Source organism: Ammodytes marinus (assembly GCF_949987685.1).
Source record: "Ammodytes marinus genome assembly, chromosome: 4".
NCBI lineage: Eukaryota > Metazoa > Chordata > Actinopteri > Uranoscopiformes > Ammodytidae > Ammodytes > Ammodytes marinus.
In genome coordinates this window covers 16725842-16747134 of record NC_137233.1, presented here as the reverse complement: position 1 = coordinate 16747134, position 21293 = coordinate 16725842, and the positions used below count along the sequence as shown (strand labels likewise).

Genomic DNA, 21293 nt, shown 5'->3' with positions numbered 1-21293 from the left:
CTCATCTTCTACATTTTCATTGGGATGATACCTAACACTAACAAATGTATATAAAATCAATCATTGATTTGACTACACATATTTCTCATTACAAGTATATTTTACACAGCATGTGCTTATTAAACTGCTGCTTGATATGATGTTGATGCCTGAACATTTGTCTCGGTTTTCTTCTTTGTCTTTCAGAAACAGGAGTGTATACAACATCCTGTGTGACTTTTAAAATATTTGTTAATAAAAAGTTGGAGCAAAATGGATCTTACAGCCAAACATGGGCTGGTGCTTCTTGACCAGCTGAGGAAGATGAGGGAGATTGAGCATCTGACAGATGTGGTGCTGGTCGCTGAGGGCATCAGCTTTCCGTGTCACAGGGTGGTTCTCGCCGCCTTTAGCCCATACTTTCGTGTCATGTTCACATGCGGCCTGCGTGAGTGCAACAACAGGGAAATATTCTTGCGGGACACCCCTGCAGACAGCCTGGCCCTCATCTTGAACTACATGTACTGCTCAGAACTTCCACTCACTAACGACAATGTACAAGGCATATCTATTGCAGCTTTCCTCCTGCAGATGGATGACGTGTTCAAACGCTGTAAGCTGCACATGATTGAGAACATGGATGCCTCCAACTGTCTTGGTGTGTATTACTTTGCCCGTGACCTTGGTGCAGAGGACCTGGCTGACCAAGCTCAGCGCTGCCTGAAGCAGAACTTTGTCCAAGTCTGCCAAAATGAGGAGATCCTGGAGCTGGAGGCCCATCAATTAGGAAAACTCCTGACTTCTGATGACCTTAATGTTTCCCGAGAAGAGACCATCCTAGATGTGGTCCTTCGCTGGGTCAAACACAGCACCCTTTTGGATGGAGAGATCCGTATGCTGCACCTTCCAGAGCTCCTGAGGAAGGTCCGCTTGCCATTGATAAACTCTGACTACTTAAGAGAGGCGATTAATAGGAACACGGCCCTGCTGTCTGATGCTGAATGTCTGGAGATACTCAATGAAGTCTTGGAGGCCACGGCGATGCATCCCTCAGCCGCACCACGCAAACTAAAGCTGCGTTATGGCATGGAGACCACAGATCTGCTGCTCTGTGTTGGAAACGACAGTGATGGGATTAGGTCAAGATACGGCAACTATGGTGATCACAGTTTTTGCTATGCCCCATCCACAGGCCGGACCTACTACATTACTTCACCTCGCTACGGAGAGGCTCTGGGGTACCTGTGTGCTGGGATTGTAACTGAAGGAAATGAGATTATAGTGGCAGGAGAGGCAAGTGCTCGCAGAATGTCCCGACAGAGGGACAACCATGTTGAGGTTTACAGGTAAGAAAGATGTCACATTAGTGACCCATTTTATAACTCTGTGTTTGCTTTCACCAATGGTACTAATTAACTTGGGTTGCCAGGTACAAAGTAGAGGCCCAAGGAAGTTGGGAATGTCTCACATCAGCGGAATACCGTGATTCATATGCTCTGGCATCACTGGGTGACACGCTGTACTTGCTGGGTGGGCAGATGAAGCTGAAGAACCAGTTTCTCATCACTAACTGTGTGGAGAGATGGTCTCTGCAAGGTGGACCATGGCGCAGTGCTGCACCCCTGCCAATGCCTTTGGCCTATCACAGTGTGGTCACGATGAAAGATCGGCTTTATGTGATAGGTGGTCGAACACCACAGGTGGGGATTTTTTTTTTTTTTACTTTTCGGCACTAGTTGAAAGACCTGCATCCAGTTTTGTGTCAGACTTAATTAGCACACTTGATATGAGCTCTTACAGTATCTGTATATGGCTCTTCTCTGACTGCTCCTGGTCTGATTCGTCGCTACCTCCTTCCCCCTCAAACATACAGTCATACCGAATGGATGATGAGCCTGACCGTCTTAGTAATCGCCTCCTGGAGTATGATCCAAACACAAATAAGTGGACCGAGTTAGGTCCCATGAAGTATTCAAAGTACCGCTGCAGTGCTGTAGTACTCAATGGGGAAATTTTTGTGATGGGTAAGATAAACTTAAATATCTCTTTGTATGCATATATAGACACAATGTAATGAACAATTAGTTTAAAAAATATGCTAATAGTTGAAAAACTATTTTGCAGGAGGTATTGGATGTGAAGGAGTGGACCGTGGTCAATCACGCCACTGCCTTGATGCTGTGGAGATCTACAGCCCAGATGGAAATTTCTGGAAGGATGGACCTCGTCTCCCATGTGCACAACTCTCACTACGCACAACTGCCTCAAACGCTGGGGTGGTGGGAGGCAAGATTTATGTGTGTGGATACTACAAGGGAGCAGGTAATGAAATAATTTTCATATGCAACCAATGAATGAAAAGTCTTTGAAAGATCTTTCCATCTGACTATCACCCTTTTTGTTTCTTAACCACGCTAAGATCGTCATGATAATATAATAAAGGACATTTTGGAGCTGGACCCATGGGACAACCGATGGACGGTGGTGGCTCGGCGAGCTTTAATGCATGACAACTATGATGTCTGCTTGGTGGCAAAACTCAACCCAAGGGGACTCATGTCCCCACCTGAAGACTTAGTCAAACTGTGACACCCCTGTCAGATCAGATCAAAGTCTGTTTGAGATAATGAGGGGAATTATTAATGCACATTTATTGCTTATTGGGCCAAAGGCATTCATTTATTCAAGCAGAGCAGGTATTAGAGCCTTGCATGAAAGAGGATCTGCGGTTAATGGATTTGCACAATCTTAGAATGAGAATAGACAGATCATTTGTAAATACAGTATTGTATAGTATATGTGCAGCACATAACACCATGATTTGATTTCCTTTGACATTAAATTATATATTTTCACTGTTGACTAATCTGCCAGACATTTTCCTTAATTATTTGTATTGTCTATGAAATACAGTATGTTGTGTTAAATGTAAGAAAATTGTGAAAATGGCATTTAAGTTTCAAATATGCAATCAGGAGGTCTTCAGTTTGTTTAATTTGTTGGACTAATGGTTCAAAACTTTGTGATATTCAAGTTACTGTCAATACAGCACATTTTCACATTTGAGAGGCTGGAACAAAAGATGTTTGAAATATTGCTTAACCAATCATCCGAATTTAGTTGCCAATTAATTCAAATTATTAATCAATTTATCGATTAATTAACTTATTGCTGCAGCTTATATTTATCCTTTCTCTGAAGCAAATTATACCAAAATGCTGGGGAAGTATTTTGCCTGTTATAACAGGTAGATACTGAAATTGTATGACTACAGTAAATTGACCTCAACAGATATTGTATTTATCGATTTTGTTGTTGTGGTATGCTTGCTAAATCAGCAATAAACTGTTTGTCTGCTAATAAACATGCTCCTGCACGCTACCATGGAGCGTGGTTGTTGTGGTTTGAACATGGACACTCAATTATGTTATGCATGCTTTGAATAACCAGTTTCTGCTGTATGCTGGTTAAAACTAAAGTGGTCTAATAAAACAGCCCTGCAGTAAATCCACCTTCATGAAGGTTAGGGTGATTAGTTTTTGTTGAAACTGTTAGAGAGGTGTTAAATTAGGTCAATGGGGAATTTTGGAAAATGCGTTCACATAAACATACTATATTGTGTATCTGTACAAGCTGACAATTCAAACATGGCATACGGAATATTACATTTGGTTACAAAAATTATTTAGGAGATCTGTGATACAAAGCCTTTCAGTTTATTTTCAATGTCAAGCCAGCAGTATAAATAATTACAGAATAAGTTCATTTGAAAAAGTAAGCAAAGATTTCACTTCAATATGTGTTATGTCAGCAGAACATAGGAACAGGAGTATAAACCTTAACTATGTGTAACTTACTGTGGGTCAAAGTCCTCACTCCACAGTCCTTCCACCATTAAACAAAAAATATTTATCAGTGTTCAGTTTAAGAACAAAACAAAATAAATAACAGAACATAGGTTACAAGTAGTTATATTATTATTCACATTTTGGCTTTGTATTGTACAAAAACTAAGAGCACAAAAAGTTCACTGAGTTCTTTACTCATCCTCTAAAAGTCAAAATCAGAATTCATGTCAAACAACTGCCAGAAGCCTTCAGGTTTCATAGGGTTCTCTGTGATGGACTCGGCTGTGGGCTTCTCTAAAATGGGTTCCACGTCGCTGTCCTGTGACCAGCAGCTGAGAGGGGTGATGAAACGTCCCGCAGCAACAGATCTGGTCTCCCGTTTTGGCGGTATTGGACGGTCAGGGCTGGGACTGTCTCGGCTTGTTACTGTATTGTAATCACGACGCTCACAGAGAGGGGATGAAACATTTTGTTGTTTGTTAGAGTTCATGAGATGTTGACCATTTTCGTCTGTGACAGCGCGCTTACTCCTCTGTGAGAGAACCAGCGGCCTCTTTTTGCACCTCCTGTGTCCTTTCCTTGTCAATTTCCTATTTCCTATAACACAGCGGGGACCCTGAAGGGGAACCTCATTGTGCTCAAGGTCTTTCGACACATGTGTAAGCTGTGTGCCTTCAAGCTTGTTGTCCTGCAGGACGTTTAGCAATGACTTTTCGAGCCACGGTGACGTCTGGATGGCACTGTCCATCAGTCTCTCAGAGCTAAGATTGGCTGACTGCTTTGAAACTAAGCTGCTGAGCAGTTTTAGAGCCTCTTCAAGCATGATTCGCTCTCTATCATGATCCTCTCTCAGACCCTCCAGACCATTCCTGAGGACTTGAATACTCAACCCAAGTTCTGCAGTGCTGTCTCCACTCTAAATGATAGAAATTGACAGTTTTACTAATCAAAAACATCTGCACCATATTCTATTTTCACCTCATTGAAACTGCAATCTGGTTGTGCATAAGTTACATGCATACATACTATTTACCTTTTGCACCCTCTCCTCCAGTTCAGTCATGGTCTCTTTTTGGGAGGTCACTTTATTCAGCAAAGTTACAAACTGCTGCGCAATCTCACTTTGAAGACTGTTCAGATTATTTTGCACTTACACAAAAATTAAAAATATAGATATTAGCATATCATGTAGGTCAATACATTTAAAACATGTATGGAAAACATTTAAAAAATGTATGGAACCATAAATATTTTTTTTCCTAAATTAAAGGATATTCCCATGTTAAATTACTGGTCAAAGAGCACCATCTATTGGATGTATAAATTGTTTGCTCACTCACTTTCTAGCAAATTGTACCAGACTAAAAATTAATTAAATAAAAAATACAAAAAATAATAATAATAACTAGAAAAGTTACCTGTTGATGTAAAATCGTCAAATTTCTCAAAGACTGTGTGGCACACAGCCGTATTCTTCTCTGTGCCAGCCACTAGTTGATGGATCTTAAAAACATTGCGTTCAAAACAATTATTTTACATTAATAAAAGAGGAGCTAAATAATGGAAAAGGCAACAGAATGGAAGCCTATTATCACTTACATTGTTGAGAGTTTCTCGAAAATGATGATATTCTTTGGCTAAAATATCACTGTTAAAGCAAAAATTACAGACATAAAAATAATCCAAAAATTATAAATTCAAGGTGATTTGCATGTTTGAAATAAAATAGAGATGTACCTTTCATTTCTTTCTTTCAACCTTTTCTTATCCTCTTCAAATTTATCCAGTATTCCAGAGGTTTTGCTTTTGTCCTTTATTTCTCCAAACAGTAGGGGTTTTGTGTGATAACTGTTTGTGAACTTTGGTTCACTTCCCTAAATGGTAAGAAATTAATGAAAAAGGGAAATAGACACAGAAGACATTATGTATTTTCAACATATTCTGATTGATAAAACTGTGTGCACTCATGCTTCCTATAGATTTGTTTTCCATAGTACGGTACATATTATCAACCAAATGGAAAACATTTCATGACCTCCTAAGTTACCACAGTTAATCAACCTGGTCCATTTAAGTGGACTACAGAGTCTGACAATAATAGCATATATTATTTCGTATACATAAATTGTTGTTGTATAAACATACACTTTTGTATACATAGATGTATTTCCTTCGGGATCAATAAGTATCTATCTATCTTGAGTTTCTATCAATCTCCACACCGTGGACAATAAAGATTTAACTAACTAACTAACTAACTATCTAGTTTTCGAACTGCTCTGACTTTGGTATAATGCTTCAATAATACATTTGCTTGTTGCTAGCAAACAATATAGAAAAATCTTTGATGGTAGAAATGTGTAGTGTCTCACAGTTATTAATGTGACACCAGCGAAACCTACAACGATCATACAGTATATGTTGTGGTTTAAACACCAGGGAATATATCCATCATTGTCGCATTAGACTCATTATTAATTTCACTTATATACTGAGTGTATCCAGTGGGATTTGTCCGTACACTCCTATGTACTTGAAGATATTACTGCTTCACCAAGAACCACCTATAACACAAGTTGATCTCACCTCTTGTGAACTTTGCTGGGAGGCCCTGGATGACAAACTCATATCTTGAGAAGTGCCTTGAGAGTTTTCCGGCCAAAACTGAGACCCAAAGAAAATCTGAGAGTCTGTGAAACTAGAGTAGCCGCTGGTAGCCCCATTCCTGCTGATTGTTTTGTCCCCACAAGATTTGAAGAGTTAAGGAAACACAGGCACACTTTGTTAGTGCAGCACAACAGAGAGACAGTTTTTTAGTAGAAATTAGATAACAATACAGATAGAACATTCAACCAGAAATGTATGTCTTTAACATTTTATAATCAGTTGTTGTACATTTAGGATAAAAACTACTAACCACAGCTCATAAACGAATATTATTGACAGTTAGAGAGACGTAATAACTTAGCTAAAAAGAGTCCTTGTTAGGTAGCACACTTAAGCTAACTACCTGCTTCCGGTTGGGATGCTCAGCATTTCTTTGATGTTCCTCATATGATTCATTGCCTTTGGTTAACTGTTTGTAAAGACAATATGTTAAAACTAATTTAGCAATTCGCCTTCTTTACAGCATTCATTCACCAGCTGAGTGAATAGTAAGCATTCAAGCTAATCTAGAAAGGGCTTAATTAGCTAACTTAAAGTGACAGAGTTACTAAAGTTACCATTATCTGTTTCCCTAAAAAGTGTTATCAAACATTTACCACACGCAAGTCAATTGACGTTTGAAATGTACAATGGTTATCGAGAGGAAAAACTATTTTAAAAGACTCACAGTTTTCTTTCTTTGGGATGAAGACTGGCAGTACGCTCGCGAGCGAAAATCTCCCGCCGTGAGACCCTTGCGCGAGGCTGCATTCAAGGACTGCAGAAAAATACATTAAATAGGACTTCTAAACAAACAATTGAGGGTGTTTTTTGTTTTTGTTTGGGAGATTTTATTTAATGTTCAGCTTACAGACTCAATAGGTTTATAAAGTAATGCATGTTTCAATTGTGGCACCATTTAAAAGGGAAATAAACAGGTTTGCCAGATGAATAAGCGGCCCTTGAATTAATCTGCCAGAGAAAATATTTATCTGGAATTCAGGGTTGGTTGGTTGGAGGGTTAAATAGAAACATGTATCCAATCACATGTGATTTTGGGTAACGAGAGTTTACTTAGTTGATTTTTTTTCAATCACATTTTAATAACATTCATATCAAATACACTATATGGATATCTATTTCTTTAACAAGATTTTCATTGTAAAATGTATTTGTCCTCATTGGAAAAAAAAATATTTTGAATTAAAACACACCTTTTAGTGTTGTGCTTTTTGTAAATGCAACATGTCTTTGGCTTTCCCTGAAATCCCTGCACACATGTACTCAATTAAAAGGGCCTACTGCCCTTTTAATGTAAATAAAGCAATAAACACCTTTATTTTTTTTAAATATATTTTTACCATTATTTGTATGATAAATACTATTATTATTCATATAACTAGGCAAGTAGTAAGCCTAGGAGTACTTTATTTATTATGAATTCATCTTCTTGTTTACGCACGAATACAGTCCGGGTTTTGTTTTGAAAATCGCACCCGGAAATGTAAATGCTAAATGTAAGCTGGCAGCTGTGAGCGCAACGCAACGTTGTACGATCATCTCTGGTAAAAGCATAGCGGTGTGTCGATGACAAAGCTGCCGAAAAACAGAAGTGTCTGTCCGGTGACCACCTCGACATCTGCCGGCGATTGAACCACGCCAGTTTGTTTGGGCCAAAGCCTGTTAGAGTGTTTGGCTGGTGAGTGAACTTTTCTGTGTAACGTGCAGCTGCTCAGTCTGTGATTGTAAACATATCCGATAATGTCAAACCCATTATGATTAGTCCATCCACCTGTCTAACTCTGACAAGGTTATTTTACCGTTGACTGCAAGCTGCTCCGCCATAACTTCATCCCAGTGACAGGTGCTAGCTAGCTAAACACCTTGCTGTGCTGTATGCTTTAAACTCTTCTGACGTTTAGCCTTTTTATGAGATTTTAGCTTTGCTGCTGAACACTTTACCCTTTAAATAATTATTATAAGTAGGTAAAGTTTTCACGTAAAGACAGTGCATTTTAAACCATTTTATTAGTAGTATTAAAGACTGCCCCCCTATGAATATTTAAACTCTTGTGTTTGTGGGTGAGAGTCATTTGTATAACTTGTTGGCATGCAACATATCACACATCATGTTTGGTTGTGTTAACTTAACCTCAGCATGAAAATTATTTTAAGTTGTCAAATGGTCAAATTGGGAAAGCAAGGTGGAGTCAGCCATTTTGGAGAATGCTTGTTGTCAAAATCAGTGAATATTTCATCACCATCCGCTACTTGTTCGTACTGTGTGTGCACTTTATTAAGACTGTCAAGGCTCTATAAACTGGCATGTTGCTAGCTAAGGTGTGCCCCCTTGTTTACTTTCTCTAGAATTGCTGACCCCATCTTTAAGACAGTTGCAGATCCTTAAAGTATAAAAAGGCATTGAGTTTAATCTTAAAAAATAAGACTTTAATTGAAATTAGACAGGGCCCCAACCAAAATAATTTACATTTACAAGATTACGCCGGTCAGAGGTTATGTGTGTCAGTTTTGATTTGTTTTTCGATTAATTGCCTACTTAATGGTGTTTAATTTTACAGTTTTAAGCTTGATTCATAGCCCTTGTTATAGTTTGTCTGGTCCATAAACAGCTGACCTGAAAATGATAGTGTTTATCGTAATGTTAAAGTGCACATACTACTGTCCTATGATGCGCAGAGCCACATTGACTGATTCAAGTCTATTTAATCTTTAAGGGTTCGAGAATGGCTCTTTCTTTCCTTTTGGTCTTGGCTGCGACTGTCATTCTTATCAGGCCTGGAACACCTGTAACAAAGGTAGAAAAATAAATGTCACTCAGCCAAATGGCAGACCTGTGTTTTGCTGAGGCTGCATTGATTTGTTTAATCTGTGAATGCTGTTCTGTCTGTAGGTGCTACATCAGAACTCCCTGGAGTGCTGCGCCGAGAAACAGAAAGTGAATAACTCATGTTCAAACGACACTCGCTGTGAACCAGGTAATGTGGATATACATGATATATTAACATGACTAATAATTTCAATAATATTCCTTAAGAGATTGACCAGTGAAATGATCCTCTTGCCTTTAATCAGTGTATTTCATATAATTACTTCAGTAAATCAGAAAAAAAATTCACTTATCACAGGATGATATTTTGTGCAGATATATTCAGCAGTTTAGTTTAGTAAAAAAGTATTTATTAGAAAGATTTAACCATTTATTTAGCAAATCATTTATTTAACAAGTATGCCGTATGAGTGCAAACACAGATACATTGTATTTAGAAATTAAGTATGAGTGACACAGTCAGTACAAACATTGCATGGACAGTTATGTTGGGTCTTATTGCTTTCTTCAGCTTTCTTCAAGGACACAGTTAAATAATTGAAAAGGACAAACAAATGGGTTTTACAGGCTGTCATGTCCCTGTTCTTATGTTAGAGCCTGAATCTTGGTGATAAGTTAGTTTGCCAAACATTACCAGGACATACATGTGACAACATGAGGGTATCAAAAGGCAAATAATGCTAAATATATCCCTTTTTTTTCAGGATGCTTCTTGCGTGTCCTTGAAAACAGCAACACTGTTTGCATATTTTGTGACTCAGCAGCTGTGGATTTGGAGAACATCACAGTCTGCACCTACAGTAAGGGCTGCAAACTGTCTACTGACTGCTTTTAAATACATACAAATCTTTCTAATTTTTTTATTTATTTACCCTTTTTCTTGTGCTCACTAGACTATACAGTGGAGAGGAAGAATCACACAACGGTAACGACTGTCATTCCTAAAATTGGTAAGATGTCACTTCCGAATTATAGATTTTTTTTTTATTTCTTGGCCTTTCCGGTATGAGTTAAAATCATTCTGAAATAAAATGTAAAACGTTTTTTAAAGTAAAAGGCAGGAAATGCCTGTGACGATCACGTATGTATTTGATTCTAAAATTACATAAGGTTTTAGAATAGAGAGCGCAACATAACATAAACAAGTCCCTACAATTACACAGGAACTTTTAGTGATGTTGTAAAGTTTATCTTTTGACCTGCTCCCCTTGTGACTACCAGTGTTTGAGCTAAGCTAAACTGGTTGAGCAACCTTTGCCCATTTCTACATCAAAAACACATGCACAGTATCAGGAACGGTTGCTCTTGCCTTTTTTGAGTCGGAGAGTGAGGCAAAAAGCTGTAAATGAAAAATGTTGGACTATTATATAAGTGCCATTGCAAACCATTTTTTCCCATCAGCCCTTGTCTTGTTTTTGTGCTTTGTGTGTGTGAGCAGGAGGGCCAGGTGTGGCAGCCTCACTCCTTCTGGGAACACTGTTGATCAGCCTGTTTTTGATCCTCTCGGTTGCCTCTTTTTTCTACCTCAAACGCTCTAACCGACTCCCGAACATCTTCTACCGCCGCAACAAGGGTAAACACTGAGCAGCTCTGACACACACGATTTACTGTAATTTTACAAGCAGAATTATGTGACGCCTACCCTGATAACCACAGTTCCTGTTGTCGCACCACACCCATTTAATCACAAATAATGAGGCATAGAAGTGCATTACACATTTTTAACAATATTTTGTCGACTTTTACAGCCTTCATATTCCAACCAAGTGAGACGGTAAGTCATTTTTATTGTTTGATCATAGTTAATGGCACACTATGAAATATTCTGCGACTACAGTAGAGGCTGGGACTGTGTTTTATTGTAGCCTCAGCAACGTTCTCTTGATGCAAAAAGACACCGTTCATAAATGTCTGTGTCTCAACGGATGTCTGCGTCTCAACGGATGGTTATAATTCCGGTTTTCTTTGTCCCTTTCAGGCTGTCATGATCCCCTCTTCCTCAGGTAAGACGACTAAACTGTCTTTGTCTCTGTAAACAGCCTGTTGTGAAATTATGACCCTCCCAGCCTGCTGAACAGGTTGAAGTACTATGCAGAGCAGTCACAACTTTACCTAGAACTATTTGGCCGTGTTGTTGTAGCAGTGATGTAACAATAGCCGAAGATCATCAAAAGCTTTTCTCAAAAGCAGAAAACATGCTAAAAGTTAGCTCAAAGATTCTAAGAGCAATTCCAGTGTATGGGTCCTTTTGTTTTCAAATCAAGTGAGATTATATGTTCCCTTTTGTTTTTGTGTTACTTTTTCGTAGTGAGGAAGCCAAGATATGTCAGGCGGGAGCGGCCCTCTGCCCCGTCAACGCTGAACAGTGCCAACGTACCCACAGCATCCGCCACTCTAAGTGTATAATGTGCTGGAGTGCTGGTGAAGGTAGGAGAGGATGCTGAGGAACGATGTTAGCAGGGTGAAGGAAGACCAGTCAACCCGTACAAAGGTGTCCAAATTCAACTGTAGCTGCTTGTGCTGCGTCCTTGTCACTAGGCCTGTTACTTTTTCTATTTTAAATAAGAGTATGAGTCAAAAAAGATCATTATCCAACCTGTCTGTTTTCTTGACACATCAACCAGGAAATATAAGATTTTTCTGCAGAGTTTTTATCGGCTGTTTGACTGTGTGCATTTAGAGACTAAACTGATGTGTTTCATTAATATGTGAACCTGTCAGTTAAAGGAATAGTTCAACATTTAGGGAAACAGACTTGTTTGCTCTCTGGTGACTCGCTAATGAACACGTTTTATCTCTTATATTCTGCATAAACACACAATGCATAGGCCAGACTATTTCGACAAATTATAATTTTTCCACTTTTTTGTGAAGGTTTTAAAGGAGATTTAACCTTGTGAATGGTGGGCTTTAGAGGTGCCAGTGGAGATATTTTGTTCTCTTTAGACAGAGCTGCGTTGGTTCTTTCCCCCTCTTTTTTTTAAATGCCAAGATAAGCTAAGCTAACCATAGCTTTTACTAGAACAATATCCGTCAAATATTTTCTGCAAAGCAAAGAAGTGTAATTCCGAAAATTGTACAGCAAAGATGTATCAAGCCAGTAGCTATGTTAAAGGTGAAGTAAGCGGTTTATTTATGTTAATATAAGTGTTAAATCGCTATTTATTCATACAGTGATCACTTGCATAATGTGCGCGTTTCATAAAGCCGATCTCTGTCAGCTGCTTTGCATGTAATCGGCAAATAAACTTATTGGAGTATCCCGAAATTTTTATCCAATCAGAAGAGAGAACAACACTCGTCTCACTCATATATAGCATATACACTCCATGGTCTCACTGCCGGTGCACGCCAGAGCAACAGATGGGTGAATGTGTATGCGCTTACAATGGCGGAGCAGGTAAAAATCCTTCCCAATGTCTGTTTTGATGGTTTTTATCAAACTTATGGATCTGAGATGATGCTAGATAACTTGCTGATTGAAGACCGCAGTGCATTAATGTGGTGACGTAGGGACGAGCGAGGGGACTGCTAACTGCAGTAACTGACAGGAAATTAGCTAAAAGAACCATTCCGCTTAAAGCACCTTTTTAAGTGACAATGATTTATTTGGGACAAAGTGACGGCCCAGTGACATTTAATGGATGTTTTACATGTTTTTTAACGTGTGATATTTATTTGCATTTTGTAACTTTGCTGCACTGAGTTTTAATGATCAAAATCAGACCAACAGAATCAATGACATGTCTAATCGGCATAGACTTCTTCTGGTGGATCGGGATATTTAACAGAGTTACTGTAGGCACTGTTTGGATGCTGGTTTGATTCGCATTTTCTTGTGTTTTTTTTTTATTGCATTTGTGTATTTATTATCTTTGTGAGCTTAATAAAGGTGAATGTATTTCACATGTACAAAAAATCATGAATAGTATTCCACAGAAAACCCCATCAATCCACAGAGGACAACATCATGTTGTTTTGTATGAAACTTAGTGAACCTACAAAACTTATTTTTTTCTTAAGATACATATTTTGTTCCATAAAGTAAATTTAATTTCCAATAGATTTCTCTCCAAATATAAAATGTTGCACTTTATTTGTATGTGACCATCAACTAATGTTGGACTGTAGTTTTTAAAGAAATGCTTATTTAATAGTTTGTGCCATCAAGTGTGATCCAGGTTTTTTTTTTGTATCGATGGCAACATTGTTGCATTGTGAACATTACTTGCCGAATGTCTGACGAAAATGGCTTTTTACTATGTGCCATTACTGTGATTACTGTATCATTAGCTTTAAATGCAGCCAGGAAACGTTTGCAGTCACGACATGGTGAATAATTGGTTATTTGAATTATATCCAGTGGCCTTTACTGAACACAACATCCAAGTTTTTTATTTAAGTTCATGTAGTTTTCTATCTTGACAACACTAAGGCTGTAAAACCGTCTTCAGTATATGTAAAGCCATACGAAGTGGCAGCAATCATTCCATGAATATCTTCCCCTTTTCGCTTTATGTGTTTGCTGTTGTACGGACAACCATAAGCTGAATACATGTACATATTGTTTTATACAGATGATGTATTGTTTTTTGTAATGATGTACAAATAGTCTCAATGCCATGAAGAATGTTCTGAAGATATGTGTAAAGTTTGGAGAAATAAAGCACCTTTCCATAAACATTGTTTCCCTCTGTGCAGCTACCTGTTATATTGTTCATTGATACATTTGTAATCATTTTGATGTTTCCTTTGTGATTCCTGCTGCTAATAAACAATGCCTCACTGGGAGCAAGATTTATTTTTTCAAGTTATTCTGCCGACTACTTTTTTAAATTTCCCTGTTAATTATTGAACTGATTCGTTCTCACCAGATAACCAAATGTTTACCGGTATTAAAAGACAGGTGCATTACATTTATTCCTTCATTCTGAATTAATTAATTAATTATTTAAAAAATCTGCACTAACTCATCCAATACTTGAAGCTAGGTCTAGATGTTAAATAGTCTGGTATTACTGGGATTGTAATGACCTGAGAGGTATACGAAGCGAGATTAAGGGCTGAGCAAGGTCTGTTGAGTCTAAAGCCAGAATGTTCAGTATCACGAAAGGTGGCTCTCTTTTTACCTGGCTAGATCACCGTGGTAACAGAGGCTGCATGGCTAACCTGCTCAGACCAGTTTTTGTTTCAGAGTTTGAGCTTAAATTCGGCTCTTAGAGCGCTGCCATTTAGGAAGCTACACATTTTGAAATCCCGCGGACCTGACTATGTTGTCTGAGCGATATATTCTCACTGAGGACACTCGTTAAATAAGTACATTTATTGATCAGTAATATAATGACATAGGCTAAGGCTTACAGCAGAGTGAACTGTCACATCGCGCTGGGGCTTTTTGCCACATGCATAGGCCTACAGTTATTGATGCAGAAAATGTTAAATAGACTGTATGCAGCGCCACTCTATGCTCTCACCTCAAATGATTTTACCTGGCGATCTACACACACTGACTCTTAATAAAGCGTTCTATAAAATCACAGGTTGCAACATTATTTCACTGTGGGCTTCTTTCTTTTCATCAGTAGCGATTACAGTTGGGACGTGACAGGTGACAGCTGTCACAGTTCGGACATCGTTGTAGACTCGCAGGTTAAGCTTCTCACAGTAGTTTAATATTTGTCCGAAAAATACAGACAACAGGTTTTTTTAATGTAGGCCTACTGGTATTTGTAAGATTCAAATAAAAGGCTAATAGTCTAAATCAAAATTGTATTCATTATGATATGGCCCAAAACTAAAGTGATTTTCCATAGGCTATTCATTTGGGGACAGTGTCAGACTTAAATTACATTCTTAAGTGTGGGACTAGCCTATAGGCGTAGTGCTATAAATATAGCAAAGTAGACTAGCCTATATTAGGCTAAATGGTATAGTGTTAAATCCGAGTTCAACGTTTCATTGTTTTATAATGTCACGTTACGCACTGCGAGAACGATCGGCAAGATAAATAAATAATTTCCATGCTGGCAGCATTCCACTCTCCTTAATTGCAGTAAGAGTTTTTTTTCGGCTCGTTTTCTGCTGTAATAATTCAGACTGACAAACTCTTCCTCTTGAATGAAGTTGGCGACACACTGCTCGCAATCAGTCCGTTTGTGTAAAGTTAGCGGCACAAGATCAGTCCATTTTGTGCGGATGCAGAGTCAAATGACGGGTCAAATGGCCCCTTTCATGGGGACGCGCACAGAGCCTGAAGCCGAAACCCTCGTTCAACACTGGCTACTATCTATGGTTCAACATAAGAGGTTGATAACTTCCTTCGTGATACCGGTTAGCTCTGAGCGAGGGTATGTGTTATGTTGAACCAGATCAAAAAAAGAGAGCCGGGCTCTGTTGAGTTTGTTTCGTAGTATACCCCTCAGATTGGGTGATAGTAAAATAAAATATTCCAACACAAATCCTATCCTAACCTGAGCCTTATTTAGATCATGTTTCAATCAAAAGAAAACATTTGAAAGTATGCATAATCTCAGAAAATATAAGACATTTGTTAAAATATTGACTTTTTTTCCCCACTAAATGTTTGTCATTTGCATGCCAGTTGCAACAACATTATAACAGATCTACAAATAGAAGCCGGCTACTAGCAGTATTTTGATCAAATATACATCACTTGCAATAACATTTTCCTTTTGGAGTTTACAAAGATATAGAACATCTAACTCATTTTAGGGACCTCATTTCCCAAAATACAGTTCTTTTCTGACATTCTGAGAATGGTCACAATTATAAGACTAACATTCCTTCCAACATGTCTGACATCTGTGCAGCTGCTTACTTTTCACTTTCGATTCAATAAAGAAACAAATCAGATTATTCCACGAGTATTCCCTCCAGATTCTTAAATTAGTAGATTGATGAATGATGTGTCCTCCACATGTGCAAATCGTCTGAAATATTTACATTGATTTATTTTTCCCATTTCACCTTGATATATTTGTACGTAGGTGAATGTTTGCAATTTGTGTTCAATCCTTAATATAATGACAAAATTATTCTTAGGTTTCTTTCCTGATATGCTTTTTATTATGATTTGGATGAAACGTTCGCCTCCGTGGAAGAATCTGCTTCGATCTCCCTATTTTAATAGTCCCTTAGTTGAAGGTATCTTTAGAATTCATGTGTTCCCAATGAGTTTTTTCGATTTTGACATTTTTAACTATAGAATATCCACTCTGGTAGCAAAATAATGGAACTGATTATCAATCTCACCTTTGATAAATGTAAAGAGGGTTTGTATTTTAGTGTTCTGAAATGTCACACCTATGGGAATGGAGGGAAGGACATTTGCCCTGGCAGCTACATGTGACTGGGCATACTACTCTATTTATAACAGCCGAGTGCAGGGCCCCAGTCTGACATATGCAAGGACAGACGGACATCAGAGCTGAAATGTCCGCGCAGGAACAAAGAAGTGACTCCTTCAAACTGGACGCTTCATCTTTCCGTGCAACAGGTAGGTAGGCTATATCTACTTCTGAAACATATGGGCATTAGAATGTACAACGGCTTTATGCTGATTGGCCTATAAGTTGGCTGTTTTAACAATGTGAATAGACAAGACCTTAAATGACTTTGGCGGTGAGCAGTTGAAGCGACATTTAGGTGAAGATGAAAAATCCTAGCTGCACCTGAAAAATAATGGAAACCGTTTAACTTGTGGCCACAAAATTAATACAAATGTTTATCAAATACAAAATATAGCCAAAAATATACTTAATGAAGTATTTGAGTTACGAGACTTTTTAAGTGAAATGATATTGTAATTTTTGTATCATATTGCATCTATGTATTTATTTGGAACGTCACTCTGTTTACAAAAGAGTCTGGGTATGTTTGTAAAGCTGATACCTTGAGTTGTACCCTGACATTGGACAGCTGGATTTTTTTCGTATCGGGTCATATGACAGAGCAGGTCTGCAGAGTATTTTGGGGCCTGTTATTGAGCTTGTCCTGGTGTTGCTTTGCTGTTCTCTGAGGTCTTCACCTCCCCAGCTTAGAAATTATACATGAGCTTACTCGCTTCCTGCTCCACAGTTTCCAAATGACAGAAGATTACAAGCAATGTTAAGCTTCAGACAAATGCATGCTCCATATTTAACTCAATTTTTTTTATTTAACTTCTTGTATAACCCAGCAGGGGAACCAAGGATTTACTTCTACATCCCAGATGATGCCACTTTCATAATTTTCATGCAAAATACCTGCTATTGTCTTACACTGATCTTTATGTTTTCTCTGCTTTTCTTTTAGACTGAAGAGCATATGAGGTATCAAAATGGATGATTTAGATCACAGCATGCACATAGCAGAATATGACTGGACTAGCTTCTTTGAGGAGAGTGAGGAGTGTGGTCTGCTGAAGCCTTCATTCGCCTACCCTGATAACCTGAGCCTTAGTGATTCAGAGGATTCAGGAAACTCAAGTTCAGTAAGCACGGGTCAACAGGGAAGACAGCAGCAGAGCCTCTCCGCAAACAGTGAAGAAGCTGATAGCAATGCTGCAGGACGCATTGAAGGAGTTCAGATTAGTCAGAGGGCTTTAGGAGGTGAGTCAGTTGATCTTGAAATATGCCTCTGTTACCCTGATATAAACAACATCAACATCACAGAGGAGACAAATGACGAAACTGCAATCAGACCGCAGACGGAGCAGCTAAATGTTCAGTCTTTGGAAGCAGAATCAACAGAGATAAAAAAAGAAGAAAGAGATGTGCAAACAGAAAGGGACACTTGTAAACTCAAATCTATACAAGGACCTGACCCACTTGCTTGCAACCAACCCGAAAACAATGCAAATGAACAGCACACTACAGAGAGAGCTGTGAGCGAGGATGTGAGCAGTGTGGCAGAAAAAGAGCGCTGGTTTGTGACAATAAATGAAAATCCAGCACGCCAGCGGGTGCGTGCCCCCCCTCTGAAAAAAAAACGAAGACAAAAAAAAAATCGCAAGGACAATCACATGTGCAGAACACCATGCCAGGAGAAATCTCTTGAAACTGCCTCAGAGTTAGAGATTGTGAAAGATAATAGGGAATCTGAAGGAGGGAGGAATACATTAGCAGGGTATTCAAGTGCTGAGGAAAATCCTGTGAGCGACCAGGTGCGTGTCATCTCAGATCTATCGCACATGTCCAGTGAGGAGGACAATTTGTCAGAAAAACAAGTGATGTCTCATCACAACACAGAAAACATAATTGAGCCAATGAGAGACAGTAACACACATGAGCCAAGCAGCCTGGCGGCCACCTTGTTTGGCTCATTTGTACCAGCAGACCCTTCACGGTTGGATCGTGTGGAGTCTGAAGAGTTCTTCTCCACTCACAGTTATGATTCTGAAAGCTACCTGTCAGCTACTGAATCAGTGGAGGAACCTCAGCATCTTCTCATAGAAAACCGTCAACCACAATGCTCATCACCTCTGACAGACAGCTTTCTATTCAATCCAACAGAGAATACCCATGCAGACGAAACACAGGACAGAGAATTGCCTTCTTGTGAAAGCACTCTCTCTTGCAATGTAAGAGCTGCCAACTGTGAAGGTTATCAAAGCACTGAGGTCGAGCCTATCCAGACATTTCAACCTGCTGGCCAAAGTGCAAACAAAATGCCAGATGACGAATCCGAGTGTGATAAAGACAGCACGTTGCCCTGCATGCCCACGGATACACCTGGACCCCAAACACGAGAAATAAATCTTTCAGTATCTGGTTGCTCCTCAGGATCTCAGCCCAGCCTTCTCCCTGTTCCCGATTTAACCGTAACACCTTGCTCTGTGGCTGACACCCCTGAAACATATGCCAAAGGTGAGGGGGACCCTCGACCTGTGTACGCCATTTCTGCTTTTTGGGATGAAATGGAAAAACTGACGATCAATGACATTTTGCGTCTAAGGATGGGTAGAAGCCCATCTCCCAGGGACACACAAGAAACAGTGACCCCAGATTTAGCGGAATCCCCTAGAAATCAGAGCCCTTTGGGTGATACAGTGGAGTATAGTTTGTCTGATGGTGTCCTTATGGATACATCCGATACTGCTGACTCAGACTATTTCACACAGCCCGACGAATCCAAGCCAGGTCGCTCCAGCTGCGAGTTTTCCACCTCAGATTTTGAAGAAGAGTACTGGCAGTTTCTTGGCTCCAGTAGGAACCCCAGTCCTGACCCTCAAAGAAAAAACCACAAGGGGACAAGTGAATCTCCTCACTTCGAGGAAGAGGGGTCCGCAAGCTCAGAAGGAAAGATGACACCCGTTCCTACAGAGGACTTCACCAGACAATGTTTTGAGTACCTAGACTCAAATGATATAACTTCAAGCAAACATGCTTGGCCCAGACCAATGCCAAAAAACAAAAGTTTGTTCAATGTACAAGCTCTCAACACAGAGGATGTATCTTTGCAGTTGTTACTCGGTAATGATGAGAGTAGTCTGTTTCTCAGCAATGATCCATCTCTGGAAGAAAATGTGTTTCTTAAAGCGAGTGACAGCCTGGGAACACCGATATGTGCACCTTTTCTACCCAACACCCATTTACTAGATGCATATGATCAAATATCCGTCTCTGATGTCGTTGAATACTTTTCCCCAGAGGATAAAGCAAAGGGAGACTCCCTGAGTGTCACCGTGTATGATCCAGACAACATCTCAGTGGCACCCCTGTTTGACTACACTCTTTGCACATTCAGGGATGAAACTCCATTCTTTTCGCTCTATGATTTCCAGTGCACTGAAAGGAAACCCATTCCCATTTTCTCTTGTTCTCACCCTACCGTCAGAGAAATCACATTCCCAAATCCAGACTTTGCTTTTCTGAGTGCAGATTGGAAAGTGCAGGAAGACATCTCTCCAACTGCAGTTGTGTCTCGAGCCTTCGTCCAAGGTAGCGATTGTGGGACTTTTGAAGTAGCTCTGCAGGGATTTTGTGGCTGGAAAAGTTTCCTGCCAATGAGGAAGATTCGCTTCCATGACAAAGGTAGCATCTGGTGTGGAAGGGCTGGTACCTGGGTGTTTCCAGTTGATGCTGATAAGATAATCATCAAGAGAGCAGATCCACCAGTATCTGTGTTCACTGAGAAGGGAGTCGCTTCAACTCCTTCTACATTGTTGAGAGATCTAGCAGTGCAGCAAGTGGTTTTGGAAGCTATACAGACAAGTAAGTCTGAGATTTCTTATTCACTGCACTGGACAAAAAAAAGCACATCCAAATCCAAATCACAATGAGATGAAATCTGACTTTGTTTGTCTTACTTATGTCCCTTGCAGGACGAGAGGGCATCTTCTCCACACTGAAGCAGTCAGATATGTGTTTGGTCTGCATTGCTTTTGCCTCCTGGGTATTAAGATCCTCTGATCCAGAGGCTGCTGATACCTGGAAAGCAGGTATGAAACTCCTAGAAGCAATATTTTGCTGTACAACAGCAATTAATATACTAATTTAAACTAAAACCTGGTGTCTAAAATGCACCTTAACATGCCTTTAAAATATACGTTCTCTATCCACTCCTTCCTATAAGCAGGTACAATAACACAACTTTATTTAGATTTATTTAGTCAATTATATTTAATGGGGCGCACTTAGCTCAGTTGGTAGGGCGTCCCCATATTATATTTAATATGCACTTTACAGTAAGTATTGAACATGAATAGTGTTGTACAGTTAATGAGTTAGACATACGGTTCTACAAACTAACCTTTATTGAAATCCTATTCCTATTCAGCTCTGCTGGCAAATGTGAGTGCACTGTCGGCTATCCAGTACTTGCGGCAGTATGTGAGGAAGAAGAATCCCTCTCAAGATCATCCCTGATATGTTCACACAAGAGATGTCCGTTATGAACATTGTCCCTTGGGTCCATCCATGAAAGTAATTTTAACCTACTGTATATATTTACCAATCAGTCTCTGTGTATGC

At 39.3% G+C, this 21293-nt stretch overlaps 2 protein-coding genes across 2 annotated transcripts; both read left to right on the top strand.

Moving 5' to 3' along the window:
* Positions 1 to 252: 252 nt before the first annotated feature.
* Positions 253 to 2568, top strand: kbtbd12 (kelch repeat and BTB (POZ) domain containing 12; the record flags this gene model as incomplete). Its single annotated transcript, XM_080026342.1, has 5 exons — positions 253 to 1325; positions 1409 to 1679; positions 1853 to 2003; positions 2104 to 2301; positions 2399 to 2568. 5 exons carry the CDS (start codon positions 253 to 255, stop codon positions 2566 to 2568), a joined length of 1863 nt encoding a protein of 620 aa, XP_079882468.1.
* A 5465-nt stretch (positions 2569 to 8033) lies between these two features.
* On the top strand, positions 8034 to 14021 carry cUnh1orf159 (chromosome Un C1orf159 homolog). The gene is made up of 9 exons (XM_080025754.1): positions 8034 to 8172; positions 9209 to 9289; positions 9385 to 9469; positions 10026 to 10121; positions 10215 to 10271; positions 10760 to 10894; positions 11070 to 11095; positions 11300 to 11324; positions 11630 to 14021. Exons 2-9 carry the CDS (start codon positions 9218 to 9220, stop codon positions 11725 to 11727), a joined length of 594 nt encoding a protein of 197 aa, XP_079881880.1. The 5' UTR covers positions 8034 to 8172; positions 9209 to 9217; the 3' UTR covers positions 11728 to 14021.
* Positions 14022 to 21293: the final 7272 nt, after the last annotated feature.

Coding starts and splice junctions, on each gene's coding strand:
- cUnh1orf159 (XM_080025754.1), top strand. CDS start 9,218: ATGGCTCTTTCTTTCCTTTTGGTCTTGGCTGCGACTGTCATTCTTATC. Junction 11,096..11,299: donor TATTCCAACCAAGTGAGACG/GTAAGTCATTTT, acceptor TGTCCCTTTCAG/GCTGTCATGATCCCCTCTTC. Junction 11,325..11,629: donor CATGATCCCCTCTTCCTCAG/GTAAGACGACTA, acceptor ACTTTTTCGTAG/TGAGGAAGCCAAGATATGTC.